The sequence below is a fragment of the Chroicocephalus ridibundus genome, chromosome 4 (assembly GCF_963924245.1).
Source record: "Chroicocephalus ridibundus chromosome 4, bChrRid1.1, whole genome shotgun sequence".
NCBI classification, from domain to species: Eukaryota; Metazoa; Chordata; class Aves; order Charadriiformes; family Laridae; genus Chroicocephalus; species Chroicocephalus ridibundus.
In genome coordinates, this window is record NC_086287.1 from 3,469,007 (window position 1) to 3,495,059 (window position 26,053).

At 41.0% G+C, this 26,053-nt stretch overlaps 1 protein-coding gene across 3 annotated transcripts in view; it reads left to right on the top strand.

Annotated features, from left to right (window-relative positions):
* Positions 1-26,053, top strand: part of SHANK2 (SH3 and multiple ankyrin repeat domains 2) — a 412,637-nt gene that overhangs the window by 176,274 nt on the left and 210,310 nt on the right. For 2 of the 3 annotated variants that reach the window (XM_063333194.1, XM_063333197.1), the window contains exons 1-4: positions 2,314-2,523; positions 6,002-6,311; positions 10,870-11,039; positions 24,899-25,012. In XM_063333194.1, the coding sequence (XP_063189264.1) occupies positions 2,487-2,523; positions 6,002-6,311; positions 10,870-11,039; positions 24,899-25,012 (631 nt within the window). In that variant the 5' untranslated portion in view covers positions 2,314-2,486. Of the gene's footprint in view, positions 1-2,313; positions 2,524-6,001; positions 6,312-10,869; positions 11,040-24,898; positions 25,013-26,053 lie in introns of those variants that run through there. The other variant, XM_063333193.1, reaches the window with a different exon arrangement.

The following is a 26,053-nucleotide window of genomic DNA, read 5'->3' on the forward strand; positions in this document are numbered from 1 at the left end:
TCCGTCGATCTCCCATTTGGCTGTTGAAACAGGAGCACCACCAGATGCTCAGGTTTATGTGCAGAGTTCACGAGCCCTCGCGTACAATTGGCGAAGTTTAGTTAGAAAGCACTATGGAAATGCAGAATATTATTAATAATTATAACTCCTTCATCATTTGCAGCTCCAAATCTAATCGGGGGGATTGAATGAAGATATTAGAAAAAGTCACGCGCAGCAGCTTATAATTCAAATTAGTGGCACGGCTGTTCTGGCATAGCTGTTCTTGCTCTGGAAACGATATCGATTCTTCTGGGGAGCTAATTAATGCACATATTTATAAGTTAGCAAATAACAGTTCAAAGTTATTCTTTAGAAAGATTTGCATCTTTTCAAAGTTAAGGAGAAAATTCTTCCGGTCAAATAAAGACGTTTAATGATGTACATTTGCTCTGGTAAGATCTCCACCTGCTAAGAATAGTTGCTTTTAAAAATAAATTGAGCCAAAGCATAAAATTATATTAATTAAGAGAAATATTCCTTTCTTAATAAATTAATAACTATGTAAACACTGGAATGTTAAATGAAGTTTAAACTATTAAATTTATTTATGCTTACTAATTCTTTTCAGTGCTACGTTAAATATGAGTTCATTATATATAACAGAGAGAAAATCCATTTAAGTCATTTATTTTCTGTCTGTCTTGAGGAAGTTGTCTCAGTGAGAAAAAGACCTAATTTTCAAAATAGATGCATTAGCTATCTGCAGAAACGTCTGAAATGGCATAAATATTTATTAACTGTTATATAGCTTATAGTATTCGAAGGCAATTTTTTAATGGAGGTTGCTCTTTTTCTGAAACAGGAAATTTCTTATTTTTGCAATCTTTATATCTTACGTTTAACTAGTTCTGCTTAAAATTTTTGTGATTTTTAGCACCTCCCCCCTCTTCCTATCTGCCCGTTTCAGTTATTTGCTCTTCCTCTGGGAGCGTGTTCGCACTGGCTGGCACAGCTATCTATAGAATTTTTTTTCAAAATTAGTACTTTAGAACCAGCAGTCACTTATTTTCTGGCGTCCGCACTGCATTTAGCAAAGTGGCTCGGTCAAATGTTTGTATTTTTACCTTGTGCAAAAAGAAATGGTGTTTCATTTCAGTGCAGTGGAAAAGGGAGTGGAAAATAATTGTGCGTGGATCTCGGACTGGAATACAGGCCGTGTTCAGATACTCGCTTTAGGGGCACTTCTGTCGCCGTTCTTAACGGAGTCAGCGTGTGAGGCTTGGTGGGATTTGGACTTTTTTCCCAAATTGGAAAAATTGGAGCATTGTAGCAAGCAAGCAGATAAAGAGCAAGAGGCAAATAAAGAGCACAAAGCAAACAAAGAGTAAAAAGCAGCCAGATAGAAAAAGGCAAGTAAAGAGTAAAAAGCAGCCAGATAGATAGAAAAAAAGCAAGTAAAGAGTAAAAAGCAGCCAGATAGATAGAAAAAAAGCAAGTAAAGAGTAAAAAGCAGCCAGATAGATAGAAAAAAAGCAAGTAAAGAGTAAAAAGCAGCCAGATAGATAGAAAAAAAGCAAGTAAAGAGTAAAAAGCAGCCAGATAGATAGAAAAAAAGCAAGTAAAGAGTAAAAAGCAGCCAGATAGATAGAAAAAAAGCAAGTAAAGAGTAAAAAGCAGACAGATAGATAGAAAAAAAGCAAGTAAAGAGTAAAAAGCAGACAGATAGATAGAAAAAGGCAAGTAAAGAGTAAAAAGCAGACAGATAGATAGAAAAAGGCAAGTAAAGAGTAAAAAGCAGACAGATAGATAGAAAAAGGCAAGTAAAGAGTAAAAAGGAGATGGATAGAAAAGAGCAGATAGCTAGCAAAAAGCAGATAGCTAGCAAAAAGCCTCTGGAGTCAGCTGTGGAAGTTTAGAAGCTGCCGGCACTGCGCCAGCAGCTCTGGTCCCTGCGAGGTTCCCCCTCCCCAGCTGCCGGCCGCTGCTGCGAAGCCCCTTTTCACGCCTCGCCGGCCCCTGCCACGGGGCAAATCTGGGCATTTTTGGTGGCGGTTGGAGCCGCGGCCGCCCGCGCCTCCCTCCGCCCGCACCAAGGCAGCGCTGGCGGAAGCGAGGGGCTCGGCTGCGAGGCTGTGGCGATGCTGTTCACATGACTAATGCTGTGAAAGATAGCAAGATTTTTTTTTTTCCTCCTCTTTTTTTTTTTTTTTTTTTTTGAGCAGCTCCAGTCTATGCACAGTTGGCTCCCAGCTGACAGACAGAATGTGGGGTGGGCTTTGTCACCAGAACGCTGGGTACTGCATGCCCAGCGATGCTTGCAATTCCACAGTGCCCAGAAACCTGCTGCTTATGTCAGGGTGCAGGCAGCCCGAACACGTAGAAATTGGGGAGCTTTGGGTTTTTTTATTTTTTATTATTATTTTTATTTTTTATTTTTTTTTTACCTCTTTCTTCCCAGCAAAGGTTATATAATGAGGGGATTGCTGCTAAAGTAAAAAGGGAAAATGAAGTCTTTGTTAAATGCCTTCACAAAGAAAGAAGGTAAGCAATGCAAGCAGAACACTTTCATGTTTCAGACCGGTGTTTTCTTGTGTACATTTAATATGGTGGGCTTAGTGACTCTATAATTAATCAATTCCTGCAATTTCTTTTTCAAAATTATCTTGTGTTAGGCAGTCCAAGTAGGCAACTGAATATTAAGGCTGGATGTGACTTTATTCCTTTTGGGTGTTTCTCTGAGGAGTCAAATAGTTATAAAAATGTTTTTGTTCCCTAAGAAATGCATTTGAAGCCATGTAAGGCATTTCCTAGGTGGATTTTTGTCAGTGAATGATGCTGAATTGCCCCTTCAGATGTATGAAATGCCAGGAATAGAATTCTGAGAGCTGGAGGAAGGATTAAACGGTGCTTCTAGGTGTGCTTTGAGGGATGATTGTTTTAAACTTCAGAGGCGTGAATTGAGTTCAGACATTTTCATGTCATTTTATATCAAGTGTTTTTCCCAAACAAGTTTTGCAACAGTTATACTTCCAGTTCTGAACGTGGGGAGATATTAGGGGAAAAAACAGTGTCCAACAGGGGCTGGAGCGTGGAAATTTGCATTTCATCATTTTGTGTTGTAGTTATTTCTTTTTTAATTGTGAAAATAATATAAATAATGCCTATAAGAAGCAGCTAAAAAAATATCCACCCACTTACAGTTTGCAGATTGCTGGGGAAAAGAAACAGTTGGGTGGAATATTAATCACTTTAGGCACGGAAATGCTTATTTTTAACTCTTTCTATAAAAGATTTGTGTTAGACACACGTCAATTGGTGTAATTAGTTGTCCCCCGTCCTGTTTATTTTCTGTAGTAAAAGCTAATTTTGCTGGTAGTTCTCTCCTTAAGAATAGCACGTTAATAGCAAAGCAAAAGCTAACTCCTAAGTGGTCACGTAAAATCCTTCTAAGGTCCGCAAGGGAAAAAGAATTCAGTTAATCCGGTACCTGGAGAGGGTGTATACATGCAAAACATCCCCTGGTTTTCAGTAGGGACGAACGCGCCAGTTTTGTGCTTTCTAAAACCTGTCGCTCTAAAGGTGCCCGGCAATTCCGCGTCCGTCCCGGCGCCGTGCCCCGGCGCCGTGCCCCTCCTGCTCCCTCCCACTCCCGCTCAACGTACCCCCTGACCTCGCAAAAGTGACGGGGAAACATCCCCAAAATATTGGCAATACTTAGTTTTCTCAGCCCGTGGCTGGGAGGCTCGGCACTCTGCTTGGAGTCTTCCCTGTTTAAGTTCATGAAGAATTCAAACTGAAGGCTCGGATCCGATTTTTACTGAAGTCCAAGAGAAAGTTTGGTGACCCTCAGGGGACAGCAGCAGACCTGCAGCTCGCAAACCTCTCTGTGCAAAACATTCCCCATATTCAGCTCCGTGTGCTTTCCCCTTTGCTGAGACGATTACAGGAGCTGTTCTGCTTTACTCTACCTGGGAAAGCTCCCGAGCGTCAATGAAATAATTTTAAAGCCGTATTCCAAATGTCAAAAATAGAGGAATGGCAGGACTGTGTCATCTACGTCGGTCTGGAGGATCTGTACGTGTCCAATTTGGAAATAAGTGCTGTGAGTTTTCTTTAAGTTAGTACTAGCCGGGGCTTTCACTGTGACATTTGAAGCACCTTCAGTGACATACTCTGCTGCTTTGGAACCTTAAAAAAATACGAAATATGAAAAACGTGAAATATGCTGAAAATCAGACAGTTTCTGCCAGTTTCTAGCATAAATATTGGACTTCTGTGCTTTATCCCCTTTAACGACTTTAAAGATCACTTCCCTTATTTCAGCCTTGTTTCAAATGAAACATTATGGAAATGAATTTAAAGCGCTTTCTCTCTCTGCTCACGGTTCTCTTGTTTTCCTTCTCCTGATGTTGTTGAGCTGTTTACCAGAGAAAGTTTCAGCTCATTAGAAATACAAAGGATGTTATTTTAAAATATTCAGAGTCACAGTTAATCATCAACCTATTCTGGTGAAAATTACATAAACCATTCTTTTACTTGCAGTTCCATCTTTATTTTATGTTATAAATATGCTTTCAGTTTTGCTCAGAAACCTTAAATTTTGCTGTGTTTTCTTAATTAAAGGCTGGATTTCAAGGCAGGACAGATTGATTCCTATGTGTATTCATATTTATGTGAATTTATTTACTTGCACAGGATGACAGACATTCTTCTTCTGGGTTTTGTGTGTTTTTGAAGGGTATTGAATGCGTCGACATTTCTGGCACTTTATGAATGGCACTTACTGGCACTTTAGACACGTAGGAGAATATTTTGTGGGGCTTCTTTCCCAATTCAAATACGATTTTTTGCAAATTACAACAGCTCAATAAAGTCCTCAGAGTAATGCCTGGCTGCCTTTTGTTAGTTAGACTCCTGTGACTTTTCAGCTGTAAATATGTGCACTTTAGGTCAAATCCTGCGACCCCCTGAGTTTCGCTGAAATCCATTAATGAGAGGAGTTGCATGAATGGGGACGGAGGCAAACAGGAGCTTGCAGGGTCAGATCCTTTATTTACCGTATAATATAGGTAAGAAATGCCATCGCATCTGGGTGCCTTTTATTAGGAAATTTGCCTTTTAAGTTGCACATGGAACCAACTGACCCACTACAGCGAGAAAAGGAAAACGTAGCATTTGCTTGTACAAATTCTCCTACGACTGCAGCGCTCTACCAGTAACGCTGGTGAAAGGATGGGCCCTCTGGTTTGTGTTAGACTTTTATTGCCCTTGCATTTGTTTTCTGTTATGACTATTTCATTAACTAGTGTATTGCAGCCCTTGGATACAGTCGCGTTCTCTTTGGGACACAGCACGTGACGGAGCGAGTGTATTACCCTCGGGTAGTATGTTCTATATACAATAGTAATAGATGCGGTAGGAGCGCCTAGATTAGAACGAGGGGAGTACCTAGGGATTACAGCAATGTAATAGAGTTCTACCAGGAGGAAAATCTATGTCCTCAATTTTTAACCTGGAAGACGGGTTTAAGGTGACTGTTAACACTACAGATTTCAGGTTGGGCCTGAACGTGCGATGGAACAAAATTCTCCATCTCCTATTGGCAATTCTCTGCCAATGGCAGAAGGAAGTTTGAAGTTCGTGCATTGAAAATTCTGCCCATCACCCTGTTCTGTGCCTTTCTGATGGAATACGACAACATAGCATGAGTATGAACTTTTTGAGACTTTAGCTTGAAGTGTTTCCCATTTCCTAGACCATAGTTCAGACTGTTCGGCAGACTTATGCCGCTGTTGTTGCCTGTTTATTAAAGGCAGCAAACAGGCTAATGTTGCCCTGTTGTTTTCAGTTTTAATGATGTTTTAAAGATAACGAATCCGATTAGCTCTGCCGGCAAGGTAGAGTTTGTGTTTCTGCAGAAGAAACAATGCCATATGTTGCTAAATCTTTTTATGAGGTGGTAAACAGATATAAATGGTGAAATCATCTGAGATTACCCTGGATGTCTGTCTTTACACAGTGCCCTTTAGAGAGGCTCCCACCTATTCCAACAGAAGGCGGAGACCCCCAAGCACCTTGGCAGCACCTCGGATCTTGCTTCGTTCCAACAGCGACAACAATCTCAACATCAACAACCTCCCAGAGTGGTCAGCCTCCTCCTCTGCTTCTTCGCACCGCAGCCTTTCACCTCATCTACTTCAACAGATGCAGAATAATCCTAATGGAACTGTAAAAACTGTGGGGAGTTACACTCCGTCCTCCCGGAGCCGGTCGCCGTCCCTAAACAGGCTGGGAGAGGATGCCAAACGGCAGCAGCACAGGCACATCAGGTGAGTTTTTGACGAATTGCACAGCACGAGATGTCCCTAATGTCATCATGCCAGGCTGCCACGTTCTTTCATGTTATTTAGATGTCCGTTTTGCACTCTATATAATATATAGGTATTAAAATCCCAGCACAGTGGAACATGTCCAAGTGTGAATATTTTAATTGGAAGCTCCAGTCAAAGCCAGCTGTTTCCCGACAGAGCTCCAGCAGCCAGGCAGACTTTAAAGTTCAGCAAAGCTCAGCAGTGACTTGTCACTGAGTTTGCACCTCCGAATTAGGGTGCTAGTCCTCAAGATCTTTTAAAAGTTGAAATAATGATTGTATTTAACAGCAAAGTAAAATGTTTCTGAGATGCTTGGTCCCTTCATGAAACTCTTGGTCACGCCTGAAACCTGCGTTGGAACCGCTCATGGGTGATGAAGCAGAGACTGTTTAAGTTCTCCCTTCTGTAGATGTGTGCTGAACCAGAGAGTCAAACGGAGGGAATAAGTGGGGCTGTGTAGGAGGCTGGCCGAGAGCAAAGGGGGCTTCTTGAGATGGTGGTGGTAGATGTCATGGGCTTCTTTCATGGTTATCCTTGCTGCAGGGTTTTGCATCCCCTATGACTTTGCTACTCTGTCTTTCCTCTTGAATTACAAATGTGATTTAGCAGGCACTCTCTGCAAATATCCTGCAGCTATGTCCCACTGGAGAGCAAATCCTGGCTAATTAGAGTGATGTAGGTATTGTGAGTACTATAATAAAACAGAGGATTGTGTCTAACTTTTGATCACAAACGGGGCCTTCAGCTTTGTGAAGCCACTGCCCTGTGAATAGGCAATTACGGCTTCACTTTGAGGAGGATTCGGGAGCTGCATCTGCCACGTGTGCGAGCGATGGAGCTGCACCAGGATGAGGGGTTGAAGCACAGGGCTGCGGGGAGGGCGAGCTGAGTACTGATGGAGAGAAGAATAGAATGTGTTGGGTTGGAAGGGACCTCCAACCCCCCTGCAGTGAGCGGGGACATCTTTAACTAGATGAGGTTGCTCAGAGCCTCATCCAGCCTGGCCTTGAATGTCTCCAGGGATGGGGCCTCCACCACCTCTCTGGGCAACCTGTTCCTTGAGAGAATTAGAGCTTAAATGTTTTGACCAAACACGGTCAAATTGACCATTCCACGGTCATTTAAAATATCAAGCTTTGTCCTGTTTCCTTGTATCAAAAGACATCCACTGCTCGGAGTAGGAAAGGGCATGAGTGATGTTAAGAAATGGAGCTGTTGGTTTCTCCTTGTTGTTTGTGGGCGTAATGGATCTTTACTTGAGCTGTCAAGTCAGTAAGCCAAAACATCATGTAGTTGAAGCTGTCACCTGCTACCTTACACGTTCTTCTTCTCTCCTTGGCTGTAGACACCCAAACTGACAAGCACTATTTGTGGTAGTAACAATACTGCTGGAGAGTGGAAATATGGGGCATTGTAAAAAAAAAGTCTGAAGTATAAGAATCGCTGGAAGGAACAGGACAGGAATTTCTTATGCTGGTGGTTTCATGCAGTAGGGCAACCTCATCTTACCTGGTTGTATGTTAAAATAATAGCAAAGACTCAGTTGGTTATAATTTGGGTGATGCTTCTTCACAGAGACCCGTATGAGATTAAAACCAGGTTGTCTGTGATGAGGCTGCGCTCCGGTGAGGAGGTGGCCGTAAGGAGTGCCCTCGTCTGCCACTGGGTATTGCTGCTGCCACCAGAGGGGGAGGCTTTGCCTTCGAGTCAATGATTGTTGCAGCTGGAAGGGATAAAAAGTGCCTTTTCATCAATATTCCTGGGACTTCCAAATTCTTGACATATAAAAATCCTTTGAGGTGGGGGGAACAATTAAAAACTCTTTTGAATATGCAAACATTTATTTGTTTTGGCTTTATTCAGCCGCTTTCCTCTTCCCTTTCTGAGAGCACGCCGGTTTGAAAATAGCACAAATGATAGTGGAAACCAATTTAATGCCTGAAGCGTTGTGGAAATAAAATTTTGGTCTTTCTCTTAGTGCATGAGTATCACGTCTACTTAAACTGCTACCCAGCTGCCGAGTTCCGTATGTACCATCAAGATTTGTTTCAGAGATGTCCGGAGTGTGTACAAGTACTCAGAAGACAGCTGGAGGCTCTCTAAATTTAAAGACAACTGAAAGGATTTTAAATACAAATTTTTCATGCCAACAATGCCTTTGCTTGCCCCAGGCCCCTTTTGCAGTCATGAATGGCGCCTTACATGACACTTCCCTCACAGATTTTGTTTAACTGTGTGACCACCTACTTACTGTCAGATGAATGTGGGAATTGTTGCTGTCTCTGCTTATTATTTGCAAATAATACATGCACCGCGAAGCTGTTGTGTTTCCCTTAGATGAAAAATTCATTGTTGACATAGCAGTAGATGGGGTTCTGGAGCAGAAGCAGCCCGAAGGCATAGGTTAATGGAGAAAGGTTAGAGTACGACAAAGGGTTAATGAGGTTTGTGGGGTTTGCGTTGTGGCGAGCGATCCTGGAAGGGGTTCCTGTGATCTGTACGGCTTGTGTGGCTCAGGTGTTTTACCTTCTCATGAGGCTGCTGCTTTTCACACCAAACTGGTTTTGGTGGAGAGTAGGAGGGCCAGGGGGACTGGCACCCTTCCTGTGGCATTTGTCCCACGGTGATGAGCAGAAGGAGGTGCCAGCACAGCCTCAGTCAGGGCTGAGCCGTCAAGGATGGCCACCGCCTTCTGTGGGAGAGGGAACCATCTCCACGCGTCTTCTGAAATCTCCCCATCCTCCTCCTGCTCCTTCACGGCGCGGGACTTGCTGGGCTGGCAGCCCACGCTGGGGACAAGGCGGGAGAGGAAAGATCGTTGTTTAAGAAGTCATCTGTCCCGTGTTGCAGCCCTGGTTTCCATTAGCAGGCCTGTCTCAGAAGAAGTGACGCGTTCAGTGCGAAGGTTCGATGTGCCGTTTCCCCCTCCTCTTTCAGCAAGAGAGAAAATGAATGAATCTTCTGTGACAGGAGTTAAAGGAGATGCTGGGCCATAACATGGTGAACAGCTGCTTCCAGACTAGGCAGGAAATAGGGCTTGATACAAGTGGAAATCAGATGCGTAGCAACAGTTTATAGAGATGGATTTTTTTTATGGTGATGACTGTTTCTTCACTTATAAGGAAAAAGGAATGGAGCAAAACAGCTGAAACCCGAATGTCATCTTTTCCTGTCTTCCTTTAAACAACTGGGAGAACTGGCTGAGGTTCCTGATGCAAACTCCATCACAGACGTGCAACCAGAGCTCACTTTTAAACTCTTAAGCGTGGCTTATCTTTATTGGCACCTGTCCACAGTAATAGGAGAACAGAACGAGGTGAAAGGGGGATGCTGTCCCAAACGGTACAGAAGGTACTGCAAGAAAATGGAAGTGTTCCTGATATGCAAGATCCACTGTTTGATATTTTACCAGAGAACTTCTTTACCTATATTGAGAGCCTTATTGCCTCCTATTTTGGTAGGAGATTGGTTAAAAAAAGGGCGAAGAAACAGAAAACTCCAGTCCCCATATTTCATTTTGCTTGTAGCAGTTTGAGGTCTTTTCTTTCTCCTTAAAGAAGTAAGCAGAGTGTTGCAATGCTAGACCACCGTAAGTCATTCTTCTTCCTTTGGTACTCTATCTTTTTCCTATAGATCTTTATGAATATTCATTTTTCTCATTAATATTTTTCTGTTTCTAGACTTTCTGTGGTTTTTTTTTTTTCCAAAGTTGAATACTAGTGTATTCCAAGTTTCTTAAAATACCTCCTATAGATTTTCCACCATCTTTAATATTTGCCTCTTTCTCACCTGATCTTTTTGGCAGTTCACTCAGTAATGATCTCGTGCATCATTCGGTGGCTTTCGATAATTTCTTCTGTATACGCCATAAGTAGATTGTGCGTTCTTTGGTGACGTGTGACTTACTGGGGCGTACCACGCTGAAGTCGCTGGGAGAGCTACTGATCGCCGTCAATAAGAAATGATCTTTCGGAGAATTTGTTATCCATAAGAACCATGCTTTCTGCAGATCTAAAATTTAGCTCTAGGCCTTGGAGTGACGAAGTAACTTGATTATTCAGTCCATTCAGTTAATAATTCAGTTGTCTTGATTGTTCATTTAACGTTGCAATATTACAAAGATATTCATTCCCAACAATAACGGTAAACACTGACATTGTAAAGTCTTTCTTCCAAATTGTGATGCTTATAATGTATGATTTGCATCTAAATTTTAAACTTCATCAGGGTCTGTGAATGTGCAAGTTTAATTTGCAGAAAAACTAAAAACCTTAGTGTTAATATGTTTTCTTTCCTAGGTCATCATGGTCAGATGAATATTGATCATGTTTCGTATTGAAAGATTTCAACCATTAAAAGTATGCGTTTAGGATGAACTACGTGTGTTTTTTCTGAAGGGTTAGATGCCTTGCTGGAAGACAGTTATGTTATTCAATGCTTAATTTAAGGTGATGGTAAATGATTAACTCTGCCCATTTTAAATAACCAGTTAATGGTTTTTAATTTCAATTTCCAGTGCCGTTTACAATCCTAGTGCCAACAAGGATACTCTGTCTGCCTTGGATTATCAGGGTCCAAAACGCAAGCTTTACAGTGCTGTACCTGGAAGACTTTTTATTGTCGTAAAGCCATATCAACCTCAAGGAGAAGGGGAAATACATCTGCACAAAGGAGACAGAGTCAAAGGTGAGTACATGATTAATTTTGAATAAAAATTTTCTTCTGCCAGGTGGAAACTTTACTTTAAAATTCTCTTCTGTTTTAGGGGAAAATAAATCTGTTCAGTAGAAGTGCCTTTATGGACTGATTTCTTTACTGGGTATTTACCTGGTTCTATTTTGTAACCAATGCATATTCAGCTACCACTTTAACTGTTCAGTGACTTCAAAGTACTACGACTGTTCAGAAGTATGTGCAGGAACAGCAGCGTTGTCTTTCACACAGAGCACGTAATTTGCTTCTGTAGTCATTACAGAAAGACAACTCCAGGGCTTTAAAAGGTTGTAAACATGTCAGCTATCTAAGCGGCTCAGGAAGGAAAGAGGGAGAAGGTCAAGTCTGTTTCAAGCCCCTTCCTCAAGGAACAATTTGTTGGTTAAGTAGAAGAAGTCCCCTTGTGAGACTTAGGATAAGTAGGTAGGTAGAACCTGCTGGAAGTATTTTGGGGAGGAAGTGTGGCGGTGCATGTATAATTTCCATCCGCTGAGGCACTTTCCAACTAAGACTATGTTAAAATCAAGGCCAAACTTTGTGTTATAGTTTTGAAGGCCGTAAAGTACATCCAGGTACGGCTGAGAAAGTGGGCAATGTGGTTTACAGGATGGACCTTCCTAAGGGTGCAGCGTTACGCAGTTTCGGTTTTGCACATTCAGGTAAAACTGGTCATGGAATAAAAAGACTTTCTGCTCAATCCGTACAAACCAAATACCGGTTATGGAAATCAAATAAAAGAGAATAGATTTGGTGTCTTTATTAGAAGTGTTAAGCAGCTGAAAATTTCCCTGCAACTGAAACTACTTCCCTTACAAAGGAAAACTTCAAATACCTCCTCCCTTGAGCCTGCAAACAGGAGTTGGAAAAAAATGGGGAGCCATTAGAAGGTATCTTTGGTTTCGGATGTAGCTGATTCTGAAGTGTTTGTAGCTTTAATAATTTTTGTTAAGCCTTCAGAGGGTGTAGAACCGAAATCTGAAGAACGCTGCACTTAAAACATATGCAAGATTCATTTTAAATGCAAGGGTGAAGGTTAAACTCAGGAGAGCTGCTGATGTCTGTAGGGCTGAAAAGATAATTTTGCAGCCTGGAAGATTGTGCCCTGATCAGGTAGGACGCAATGATTGTGATCTAAAGAAAATAGCATACAAGAACTTTTGGAAAAGCCCATATGAAGACTTCATAAAACATTACAAAAGTTTGCAGTTAATGGAAGTTGTCTAGGCTAGAGTAAAATTAATAGAAGGCAAGCTAAGCTCTGAGGTTGTAGAATTTCTTTGGAATGCCAGATATCGGATAAAATTCAAGTCGTGAAAAGCAGAAGTCATCTTCAAATTCAAACAAAATTGAGAGAGCTTTGCATGGGTTGGGAACCAGCTTTGCAAGCGCCCAGTACATGAGAAGAAATGGAAGAGAAGTAATGCAGAATACCACTGCGTGAAAGCCTTCCAGTGTCAGAGGAGTGGGTACAATCTAGAGAGGTAAAGCTGCATTACGAGTAACTATCATGCAAAAATGTAAAGCAAATTAAAAGCAAATACCATCTTTTCATACCTTTACTAAATACTGCTTCCTGGGTTAAAACATGGAGGCCTGGGATCTTCTGTGTGGAGTATAGAGTTCTCACTGGAAGGGTGGAGGAAAAAAACAGTTGAGAAAGATGCTTGTTGGTCAATTACAAGAAAATGAAAAAAATGTCACTTATAGTGGGGGGAAAAAAAAAGATTAAAAAAAGCAAGACTTAAGCACACCCCAGAACTCTTTGCGTATTAATCTCAGAAAGTTTAACACCACCAGGAAGAATTCCCGATACCTACAAAAGATGAAATTTTGGGCGTCATGAGTGGTACTAAATAACTTTCTACAGCAAGTGTGTTTACAGAGATCTAGGAGGTGCCAATAGGTAAAGAATGAGTACGGTTGGGTGCCATCATCTGTTCTTTGGGGAACGTTGTATCCCTACACAATTGTGTTCAAATGACTTATTGGATTTAAAGATGTAGTGATATTTTTATTTATTTAGAGGATATAAGATCAAAGTAGATTCTTGTCACCAGAAGAAAACAACAGAGACTCCGGGCAGTTCTGGAGAAAGACCAGACAGCAAATGTGTGTGTTCCCAGGCAAAAGAGGAAGCAGTGCAACAGGTTGCTTGGGATGCTGAATTTTGTAGGGCATTCGTTATTTGGCTGCTCGTTTACATTAGAGTTTGAGACTATTCGATGCAAAAATATCCCAAGAAGGAGAGATTTGAATTTCAATGAAGAGTTTAATATTTTAAAAAAATTAGTTCAGGAGCCCTTGGTTGTAAGTTATTATGGCAGTAACTGGAAAACAACGCAAGAAGAAATTTGTCCACTTTTCAGATCTTCTTGCAATAGTAGTATCTAAATTTGAGACCAAGGATTTTTGTGGGGGACACTAACCAATGAACGTCAAAATGCTGAAATAGAAAATAAGACTGTGTCTAGTCTGTGAGTTTTGTGTCTATATTTATGGCAAAAATGTATGTTTACTGAAACTGACTAAGATTCATTATTACTGTTAGAAAAAGGGGGACATACCCATCCAACATCAAACCATCCCTGCAGGGATTATTTTTTCAGCTTCAAGTAGATGATTTGCACATTGAATTAAAATCTGGCAGAGGAGTGGCAATTCCAGGCACGCTTGTTCTAGAGTATTTTATAGAACTTCGATGCGGTAAAGTCTAGGGAGATGTTCATCCATGTTGGTCTGCTTTTAGAGGAAGTTTGCAAAAAGAAGTGGTGTACGTAGGGACTGTCAGTGGTACTACTTAGGAGGAGCTCGCGTGGAGTGTAATTTCAGGCTGTTTGCACGGCAAAGCTGGAACGTTGCTAATCAAAGGAAAAACTTCCAGGATGAGATCAAGTCCTATTTCATGTTGCCATGTCAATGGTTCCTCACTTGTCACAAAAAATATGTCAGAATGAACAACCCAAGGTCATGTAGAGAACGAAGAGTCCAGGTAAAAAGACGGCAGTGCTTTAGAAAGGTCTCAGCTGCGTAACAGTGTTGAGGAAGCCATTCAAATTTAGCGTATGGACAAAATTCCAGTCCCTGTTCCGGTCAAAATGTAATTATTTATAGAGAATAAAAAAAATTACTCCAACTTGAAAGATTGATAGGCTCCCTCTCCATCGCCCCAGCGCACAGGCAGCAGAGCTCTTCCAGTCCTCGGTACTTCCTGCGTGTTGCGCGAGTGCCAGAACCACTGGCTATACGGAGGTCCTGAGTTTTTTCTCTTTCTGAGCAGAAATTCCACTTGGTACTGGATATATTTTCTGTCTTGGAGACTTGCATAGCGAGACCATGACCCAGTCAGCACTGAGGTTTTGATTTTCTGGGGGTACACGTGCCTTTTTGGGGCTTAGTGACTCACTGTGTGCAGTGCTTGGAGGAAATGAAACAACGTTAATTCCCTAAGGAATTCCATTTGTCCTCACTTTGGAAACACCTTAGCCTCACATTTAAAAAATAAAGCAGCTTTGCCTTAGCCCCTCTCCTCTGCCAGCTTGGTAGCTGCATTGTTCTGTATAAAACATGGATGCTGACGTACTGGCTTCTTGGATTCTTTCGGGGGATCCAGACGCGTATCGGCATTTGCTGTGGGATTCTGAGCCGTGTTCAGTCGGAGCCTGGGGAGATGCTCATCACATGTACATCCCATGAGACTAATCACAGTGAAGATGTAGCAAGGCATTTATTACAGGGATAAAAACCCAGAACAGCATATTAGAGAAAGGGATTAGTTGGGAAATGTTTTTATGGATTTTCTTTTTTAACGTGGTAGAATTAGAAGGGTCACGGAGAGGGGTGGATTCCTAAATTCTTGATGAAAAGTGCTTTCATCAGATGAAGACAAGGCAGGGTTTTTTTCTTTCTTCCTAAACCCACCAGAAGTACATGAGTGACAATAGTTCACAGTATTTGATACAGGGAAACTGCTCAGAGAAAGCTGTGAATGGGCAAGGTCCAAAGAAAATGTAAACTAAACAAAATGGTCTTGCATTAATAGGATATTACGTAGCCTGTACAAAAATATCTGCCTTATTTTTAGTTGTTAGTCATTCATACTGACATCACTTGTGTGTCTGCCACTCATGAGAGAAGGGCCATGGCTCTTGTAAAAATAAATCTGATATCTTTATTTGCACAAGAACAACCTGAAAACATAAATGAAAAAGAGTTAGCTTCATTCCTCGTTGAAACATTTTTCACAGATTTTGTTTCTTTCTTCATTGTATATCCAGAAGTCCATAGCAGTAAATCTGCCACAATCCAAACACACACACACATATATAATGTAAAGTATCTGTGAAATGTATTTTAATCAGCTTTTGTGTTGCTAAATTTAATTCTTAAACTGGAAATTGAATGGCCTCTTTTATAACCAAACTTGGGTGTGTGAAGAGAATGTGATGCTCCAAAGTTCTTTGTGAGCGAAGAATTAGCGGTTTTCTGTGTCACGAAGCTAAAGACTACAGACGTATCCCTGCATCCCCGAGGAGGTTCCCTGTGATTCAGGTCTGCACCAGCACACCGTGCTGGACAGGCAACAGGTCAACACGGGGCCGACAATCTCCAGACACTTAGAAACAAAACAATCAAAACTGTTTTCAGTATCTATGTTAACATTAAAACATACCTGAAATGCATATGAATTACCCCTCACTGACCTAGAAAGAAGAAACCCGCATGGTTGCCTGATTCAAATACCTAGAGAACTTTTGAAACTCACCCTGCTCACAGTTTTGTTTTTCTTGTCTTTCTATGTGTTTTTCTTACAGCATTTCCGTTTACCATGTGACTTCTAGTTATTTCTTCCAGTTTTTAGGTCCCAGATCACAGTATCGCATGTCCATAGGTGGCTTCCAACTGTAAATTTTTACTTTCCTCTCTTATTTTTGTTGCCTGCCCTGATGTTACGGTCTACGGTCTCCCCTCTTTCACCTGGAAGACCAACAGAACATAGGGCTAGTTCTGGAAAATGCTGTTTCGTAGAATCATAGAATGGTTAGAGTTGGAAGGGACCTTAAAGATCATCCAGTGCCACCCTGGGCAGGGACACCTCCCACGAGCCCAGGTTGCTCCAAGCCCCGTCCAACCTGGCCTTGAACCCCTCCAGGGATGGGGCAGCCACAGCTTCTCTGGGCAACCTGGGCCAGGGGCTCACCACCAAGTCAAGAATTCTTCCTCAGATCTCATCTAAATCTCCCCTCTTTCAGCTTAAAACCCTTCCCCCTCGTCCCACGGCTCCCCTCCCTGATCCAGAGTCCCTCCCCAGCTTTCCTGGAGCCCCTTGAGGGACTGGAAGGTGCTGGAAGGTCTCCCCGGAGCCTTCTCTTCTCCAGGCTGAACCCCCCCAGCTCTCTCAGCCTGTCCTCCCAGCAGAGGGGCTCCAGCCCTCCCAGCATCTCCGGGGCCTCCTCTGGCCCCGCTCCAACAGCTCCGTGTCCTTCTGCTGTTGGTGCCCCAGCGCTGGAGGCAGCGCTGCAGGGGGGGTCTCCCAGAGCGGAGCAGAGGGGCAGAATCCCCCCCTCGCCCCCCTGCCCACGCTGCTGGGGATGCAGCCCAGGCTGCGGGGGCTTCCTGCGCTGCGAGCGCACATTGCGCTCTTAATGTGATTAAACAAATTTTCTAATTGCTAGTATCTAGAAAAATGGGGATTTGTTTCAGTATCTCAGATATGCTCCAACAGACGTCTTCATGAACTTTCTGAGATGCCTCCTGTGCAGGCACGGTCTGCACATCTGAGAGGAGTTTACCGCCACCGAGGTCTGTTCTCATTCTCCGGGGTCAGAGAAGTGGTAGCAATTCAGTCGTAGTGATTCAAGCATCTGTTCTAGGCAGAAAGTCGGTAGCTCTCAGGATTAGAAATATTGACCCTTGCAACGTGGCTTTCATTTCAGTGTGCTCTCAGCCAGTAGGGCAATCCAAATATATCACTAACATTTTCATTTCTTGTGAAATCTACTTGTAACTCATTTTGAAAAAGAAAGATTATTAAACCCCTGCTGTGCTTGAAGATATTGCCAACAGACAGTGCTTGTGGGCAGAAGGAAAGTTGTTCTCCCGGGCTTTTGTACTTGTTAGATTAGTAAATAAAATACTGGAAAGGAAAGTGCCTCAGAAACGCTGTTTTGTTTCTTCAAGAGCATCTTGTACCTTATGTGAATAAGTATGGCAGCAAAATTTAACCTAAGAGGTTTGCATGAGCATTGTTTTGCTACTCCTTTATGTGAAGGATGAAATTAGTGTGAAATGGAATATTAATCTTGCTCAGATTCATTGGTCTGTTTTGCTTCCTTACTGTCTCCTGACTCGATCGGTTTGATTTAAATTCCTGACATAAATAATTATGACTCATCACAGATAATAACCTAACTCATTTCTTCGAGTTGCTCGCATCTGAAGAGCAGGAGTGAGTTGTGCTTCAAACTGATATATCGAAGTGTTGTAACAAAGACACGGCCTTGCTCCCGCTCGCTTCGCTGTCAAGGCTGCAAGAAAGTGATTAGGAAATAAGACCGTCCACAGATACCCGTCATTTTAGCTCTGGATTACTTAAAGCCAGCCTTCCTTCTGAAGTCAGCAACTGGCCTGAAATATTCAGGAGACAGGGAGAACCAGAAGCCTGAGAGGAGCTACGAACGGCGTAATCCAACACAGTAGTGCAGGCTCCGGATCTGGTTTGGGGCATCTTCTCAGATTAATGCTCTCTGCTCTGCATTCCCCTGACCTCTGGCTTGAGCGTCGTGGAGAAGAGCAAACTTGATTCTGTCCACACCTTCCTCGACAGGGATGGCGGTCAGTGTTACAAACAGATGGATTTTTCCAACGCTGGATTTGAATTTCTGTCCAAACTTCAGATCAGCACAGAACATTGGTTTCTTATGCTGTTTTTCTCTCTCCTCCACCTTCCCCAAGCTATTTGAGAGACACCCAAATAAAAAAGATGATCTTCATAGAAAGTTGTTGGCAAAGGTTAAAAAAGAAAAAGAAAAAAAATACAGGGCCAAATCTTGAACAGCGCAGCTCATTCAGTTTTATTTCAATTGAGCCCTATTTCCTTAGATTTAGAGGATTATGTGCAGATTATTGTATTTGTACATTTTGACGTAGTGAGTAGTTGCTCTGTTAATAGTCACCATCATCTTCTCATCCCAAGGTCCTTTCCTAAACATTGCTTGTTTGCACTGTAGAAAGTAGAGGTGATAAAAGATAAAAAGCTGTTTTTTATCCAAGATCTAGCCTGTCATTGACTGGGGCCATGGTGGTTGGGTGGTTTGGGTGCTGTGACATGCACCCAAAAGCTGAAGCTAAGGCTCCTTAGTCTTACCATCTGCTTGCAGATGTGATGGGACGCAACCAGGAGATGTGCACTAAGGGTATGGCAGTTAGACTCTGAGGAGAAGTAAGATGATTAAATACTGAATTACAGGCAGGTAAGGTAGCTTTCCAGGTTAACCAGCAGTCAGTTGCATTACAGAAAGGTCAACTCCTTGAAGCCACGGTTGGATCACACTTTTATTTTGGAGGCAAAACTGGAAGTTCAATGTAAGTGTAAGAAGTGAGGAATATTTGCTGTCCATGTTATTTCCCTATTTTGGTTTCTCCGTGAGGTCCCACAGTCCAAGGTGGGAAAGAACCGCTGAAATTTGCTTCTCCACTAAAAGAAATGTCTGTGGAGCCGCAGCGGAATATGACTGCTCGGGTCAATTATACAAAATCATTAACTGCAGATACAGAAGGCTTTCCTTCCAGATTGTACGTGGCCTGCACAAGAACATTTTCTCCGTGGCAGCTGGGGCGCAGTCACTTGTTTGCATGCTGGAGGCCTTAATGTGGTTGTCATCAGGGCGATAGACAATGACTTCCGTTCCAGTCCTGTTGCGCTGATCTCGAGTTATGTCAGTCTCTCTTGATTAAGTATTTGAAAGCCAGAAACGCTCTGCCCATAAGGCAGAACAGACACATCCTGTTCATCATTAACCACATTAATCACAGGAGGGATATCTATGAGGAGCAAGTAGGGAGAGATAAAGAAATAGAGTAAAATTGAAACTCAAACCGGATTTTAAGAAAAATATCTCTCTGTAAGGGAGAGCAAGATTAAGTTGTGACTTGTGCTGACCTTCATTTGCGTTGTGTGTTTGAGTCAAGTTGCGCTTCAGATGCAGAGAACGGTCACTGCACAGTACTTGTCTCTTCATGTTCTTTTCGATTTTCCTGGTTCCATGCAAAAATAGATCGAACATTGACTTTTTCTTTACAATGATCCATATACTTAGAAAATCAGTTGCCATTACAACTGAAGGTTAGGAACATACTTTTTTTTTAAGTTGTAACCATTCTAGGGGCATTTTAAGCAAAATTGTTTTTATCATTGCATAGAATATCTGTCATTTGGAAGCTTTCCTTCCAAAAGGCAAATAATTCTGAAAACTTACATCAGGCAACAGATATTTCTACAGGAGAAAAGCCTAAGTTATAACCTTAAGTGTTTCTGAGAGAAAGAAGTTAGGGCTCTACTCACTGGAAATCAAAAATCTACTTTGTTTTAAAAAAGCAAATCCAGAAGATTGTTACATCATTACATTAGGAAATACATTAGGAAAAAATTCTTCCCAGAAAGAGTGGTCAGACACTGGAATAGGCTGCCCAGGGAGGTGGTGGAGTCACCATCCCTGGAGGTGTTTAAGACTCGTTTAGATGTGGTGTTGGGGGATATGGTGTAAGGGGGAACTTTGTAGAGTGGGGTTGATGGTTGGACTCGATGATCCCAAGGGTCTTTTCCAACCTGAATGATTCTATGATCAGGACACAAACCCAGAGTTCAGGTTTGCGCTGAACCTTTCTTAGGTAAAATTCAAGTGAAAACCCTTTGTATTCCGTTAGGTAAATGGCATTTGTTATCAATAACAGAACAGTGGAATCAAGGTAAATAAGGTATTCATGCTGCAGTTTGAACGGAAGGGACACTGTCACCATCCCTTTCAGGTTAAGAATGAAATTCTGAAATTTTCTGCTTTCTACTGTGTGGTCTAGAGGGCTTTCAGGTGACATAATTCCACATCTCACTAAGACTATTGAGATCTTCAGCTGCTCTTGATTAGCAGATACAACTTTTACTTCTAGCTCTCTTAGTTCTTGTATCAGCATGGGCTAGTTCAGCTGCGAGATTCTTCAATGGATTTTCAGCTTTACTTTATACTTTCTTGCCATTCTGTTAAATTTTCTTTTTTTCTCCTGGTTGTAGAAATGTTCTTCTCTTTCCAGAAGATGATGTGTCATTCCCAATCCGTATAATTACTTCTTTTCCCAGGAAAGAAGAATGCAGTTTATACAAGGACCAAAAAGTGATTCTAGATATTACAAAGACATTTCAGATGTATCCTGTAGCAGCTGTAAAGACGATGGCCTGAATTTGTCTGTAAATTGCATTGACGTTTTTGGAAATAAGGATACCTAGAATAATTCACTCATTGAAACGTCAACATCGCAAGGAATTTAGAAATAGTACGCACCATCATTTGATGGAAAAACAGAGTATATTTCTTGATTGTGGTATAATGAGGGGGGCTGTAATGTGGAAGAATAAAACTTCTTTGTTGCTTAGATTAAAGTGATTTTTTGATAGCGTATTGAGTAATTGAGCTGTTTGAGATGAGTATCTTACATTAGTATTAGTTAAAATATGTACATTTTCAATAAACTTAGAGAAGTTGCATGAGGCAAAACATCCTGTGCTCGATTGGCACTGTATGTAATTTTCTTGTGTTTTTCTCGGGATTTTGGCAAAGCAGACGCTGCCTAATATCAAGTATAATACTTTAAAGACATTAAAATACAAGATCTAGGTTGGCACCTGTCAATATATGTTTTGCTGGTACTCAGTTGTTTGGTATTTGTCCAATTTTGATTTGCAGTTTTGTTCATATAATTGAACATAATTCTTGTTTTAAACTCTACTTCTGCTGTGAAAGAGACTTACCAGGATTCACGATGTTACTAGAACCTTAATTTTGCTCTTATAACAGCAGATTCTTTTTGTAATTCCTGTTGTGCGTAAAGAGACTCTGGCCTGCTCTTGCCATAGCAACCACATCTTTTGTTTTTACTAAAAGCAAAAGCAAAAAAAAAAAAACCTCAAAATGATAAAGCTTAATTATTAATTTTGGGAAAGTTATCCTTTGATTTACCATTGTTATGTCCTTCAGAAGGGAAAACTTTGATTGGAAAATCTCTTGCTGGTACCAAATTATCTATTACGGTGTGTCTCTTAAGCACTATTGTGAGAGGGAAAAGACAGAAATTAAGGCCTTATTCTAAAAAAACATTCATGGGTACAAAAGATCAATTGTATTTTTTGATTTATCCTCTAAGTTCCCAGTTACCCACGTTGGAATAGGTGAAGTGTTGCCAGTTTTTATGGATATGTAGATTATTATGGCTTTGGCTCCTGCTGCAGAATTTCTTATTAATGGCGCCACCTGAGATATGTTAGAAAGATTATTTCAGGTGTTTTGGTGGTGCAGAACCATCTAGATCTCAGCTTGTACATTTTGAGTATGAGGCCACGTGTGCTTATCCTCCATCTCGCCAAGTATTTGTCTCTGTCTCTGCACGTCAGCTCTACCCCTGGCTACCCCACCTTTGCCTCTTGGGTCATCTTCGTGCCTCTTGCAGTCCCATCCGTCTTTCCCTGCCTTTCTTGGCACCCATAATGATGTTTTTCTTTAATTGTAAGCCCGAAGGTACCGTCGATTTCGTTGTAGGTGTAATCTCTAGGCAGGCTTGAACCAGAATTGTGAAGGCTGGCTGCATTCTCCTTTCCATAGACGTTGTGTCTTCAGGCAGGTCTATGTGTATTTTTGCTTTACTCTTGCTATTAGTAATTTCTAATATTTAATAATTCCTGTACTAATGATCTGAAGCGGGACTGGCTTTGCTCTGTAGTAATCGCTTTTTACGTGCACGCACAGATAGACTTAGAAAGCAAATCTCTTTTCCCATCTTGATTTGGATGACTTATCAGCTGCTCCTACCATAAACACATGAAATTACTCTAAGGGTGTGAAATACCCAACTTCCTTCTTACACTGCAAATGCTTTTTGGAGATGGAAATATCCATGTAATTTGGAGCGTCAAAATAGCAGATGTGACAGATTAATAGAATAGCGAAGTAGGGAAGTCTTTCTCAATCTCTAAGTAGTTTTTGTTCTCCCCGTCTTGCCAGTTTGTGGAGTGAAATCAGGACTGAGATTCAGTGCTGAAAACTCTCCTCAGAAAAAGCAAATTACTTGAAATAGGAGTTTTTCACTGCCTCACATTTTGACATTCCTTTTGGCTGGAGTCCTATGCTCACTTTTACGATTTGAAGTTAAATCAATGTACAATAGGATCCTACAATAATTATAATATCTAGATATGTTATTAATTAATTTTTCCTACTTCCTTATCTCATATATAAGAAATGCACTCTACTCTTACGTGAACACAGGTTGCGTTGTTAAAAATATAGTGGAAGCTGACGAATACCCAATATCTATTGGATGAGTGAATAGGCTTCTATTTTATGTAACATTGAATTATCGCATTGACACTGTGTGTGAATGTGCACAGGTTTTAAACATTTTCAGGATCAACTGGAATTTATCAACATATTTTTCATTAATTATGCCCCAAATGTATGTTTATTACTATTTTTGTTTATGTAATATTTATCTTATTAATACAATTAAAGCGCAGATCTGCCTTTTTCATTTTTGCTTGCATTTAAATGTAGACATGAAATATTTTCTGCTTATGTTATATTAACAGGTGTTAGGTAACTAAAAGAAAAGGCACGCTAAAATTTTTTTATTCAACTTAAGCCTCACCGTAGAGTTGTTGGTGTCTTCCAAGGTCAGTGTCCTCCCCCGTTATCCCATAACTACGTGGGTAGGTAGGTATAGGTTTCCCTATATATGCCAGAAAGGTGCTTGCTAAATTGGGCATTTGGGACCCATCCAGGTGGAGGATTTTGCCTTAATGGATCTATTTCCTGGGGCTTAATATGTATTTCTTATTGACAGTGGTGTGTAAATATGCAGTTCATGAAATCTGTCTCTGAATTTACTACATTAAAAGAGTTAAAACTGACACATTTAAAAGCGTTTTTCTGTCAAATAGATATTAGGCATATATAGATATGTTAATAGATATCCATGCTCCATAAGTAATGCCACAAATAGCTTAGGGTTGCGTTAATGAAAAACTAGGTAAACATTTAATTTCAAATGCAGTTTCACAGATCTCGGTGTGTCAAACCAGACTCCTTACCACCTCCTTAGAATTAACAAGATTTATTTTTTTTTTTAGCCTATCATTGATTTGATTTTCATCTCACTCTATAGACGAGCAAATCAAGTTCAAATTCAATGCATTGAGTCTCAGCAGTTTGACTGATACAGAATTCAATTGGAGTCAGGCTCAGGGACTATGATTTTAAAGCCTGATAAGGGATGTTTTAACAGCGCAAAGAGCGCTTGTGTTGGAAATCATCAAAGGAGCTCTGAGCAAGTTAATATCCCTGCCATACTGAAATACCCTGCAGAGAGATTATCCTAGGTCTTGAAAACCATATGCGTATGTTAGCAAGGAGATGTGCTTTGGGCTAATTAGCCTTGATTTTCAGCAGGGCCAGTTAGCTCGGCCGGTCCAGCTAGCGCTCCGCTAAGGAGCTCTGCTGCTTCGACTTCCGCGGGCTGGTTTTTGGTGGCTCAGGGACCTCTCCACCCAACACCGTGTTTTGTACAGACGTCCTCTGAGGACCTGTGTGGTACGACTGGGCTACCTTCCCAATCAACCTATTTAGAAGAGCTAACCGTGTGTTTGTTAATCTATAATATCACCTTTGCTCCAATATTAATGTATGTTTTTAATAGTACATTCCTGTTCTTTTAATATACATTAAACATACAGTGATTTGTAGGAACTTCTATAAAGTTAATTTAAACATAATACTTCGCAAGTATTTAGGATCCTTTCATTGCTGTAATTCAACTCCACTTCTTTACTGGTAAAAACATAACATTGTTGTTCTACAGTCTTTTCTCACAGTCCTTGTTGAGTCCTAAGATTAATATCAAGATAATTAGAACAACAGGAAGAAGATTTTTCTCCTATTGGTAAATCATTCTTCTCCCTGTTGTTGTTGTCTTCTACCGAGAAAAATCACTGAAATGTTTCAGAAGCATCTACATTGTGCATCGCACCTATGGGATATTCAAGTGTTTGCTGGGTACTCAAACCATTAAATCTTATTACTCGACCTACATTACAAATCTCTGGAGCTACCCACTAAATAAAATAGCACGTTTCCTTGGGAAGTAGAAAATATATGAGATATCAAAATATGTATTATTAAAATGCGATTTCGTTGTGGGTTCAGTTTGACAATGGGTTGAGCACGTCAGCTTAATTTGAACAGACAAGAGAAATTTTTTTGGTCTGAGAATGACAATGCATTTGTGTCTGATAAAAGCAGTGATGAGAAAACGGAAAATGGAAAGAATTATGTGAGGGCCAAGGAAACTTGTGACACAAATAAATTTGGGAAGAGGTTCCAAAGGCTGATCGGGGAGGGTCGCATGTAAAGGTTACTCTGTGCCCACGTTTTGGGTACCAGCATTTGAGTTCTTGTACAATGTTTGCTTTTACCAACATGGTATTAAATTATTACTGAACGTATTATGTAACTAATCTTGGGGTTTCCAGGAGAAGAGAAAAAACTCTAACGCTTCCTCTGTCTCTCTCTATTTAGTTTTAAGCATCGGCGAAGGTGGATTCTGGGAAGGCAGCACCCGGGGACATATCGGATGGTTTCCAGCAGAGTGCGTTGAAGAAGTTCAGTGTAAACCCAATGAAAGCAAACCAGGTAATCACATCAAGTTCCTGTTGACTCCTAACGATGACAAATGCCGTGTGGCTGTCCGAGCAGAGAGGCAGCCCAAACGGTAACGCGTTATACAGCAGGGCATTTGTGCCACGCTATAAACTGGAGAATTAAATAATGCTGAGCTGCGGAATTAAAAAATAAAGATGGGTTTATTGATGGGATTTTACTGGATGCTGTCCAAGCAAACGGCCTTTCTCATGAGGGACTGTGCTGTGAAGTGCTGTGAAAGCTTTTACACAGAACTGTACGCAGACATTTTGTTTTATTTTCTTATAGTATGGGAAAACGGCTAATGAGACAATTAAATAATGGAAGAAAAACTGATCAGTCATCTCCCAATCTGAGGTAGTCAGACAATGTATTTAGATCTTGTTCATAGCAATAGGGTTCCCGCTGTTGACCTTGTACTAAATTTTAGAGGCGGTGTCCATTAGTGGGATGTCCCCTATACGTCCTTACTGGTGACAAAGGAAATAGAATCCGCCTTTATCACACACTTGTAAGTAAGCGAAACACAAGTGACTTTAGGCAAGGAGCCTTTACAGTCCTGGTATAATAAAAGAAAAAGAAACGTACATTGAAGCATGTTATTTTAAGAATTACTTACCATCTCATAATTTCTCTGCTTTTACCAATTAAGATAGGAGGACATCCTCTCTAATTAAAAGCTCATTATAAATGAGCTCCGAGAATATAATTAATGTTCTCCAGGAGTTTATGCTGTTTTAAATTAACTATTGATGTGGTTTGGATCTGTGATGTATTGATTAAGAACTTTTGGCATTGCACAGACAATATGCTAAAATTTATGCATCGGATCATTCATTCAAAAAACATTATTCTTTTATGTATGTCACTATAAATTGCGCAGGTATACTTTGCTTTTTCCTTTATGCCTACTGTATGGATATGATAGAACGGAATAGAACGCACTGGACAAGATAATAGTGCCAGAGTAGTAAGGATTTGGAAAAAATTATAATATTTGATAAGTATTTTAATTTCATCCATTATAATGGG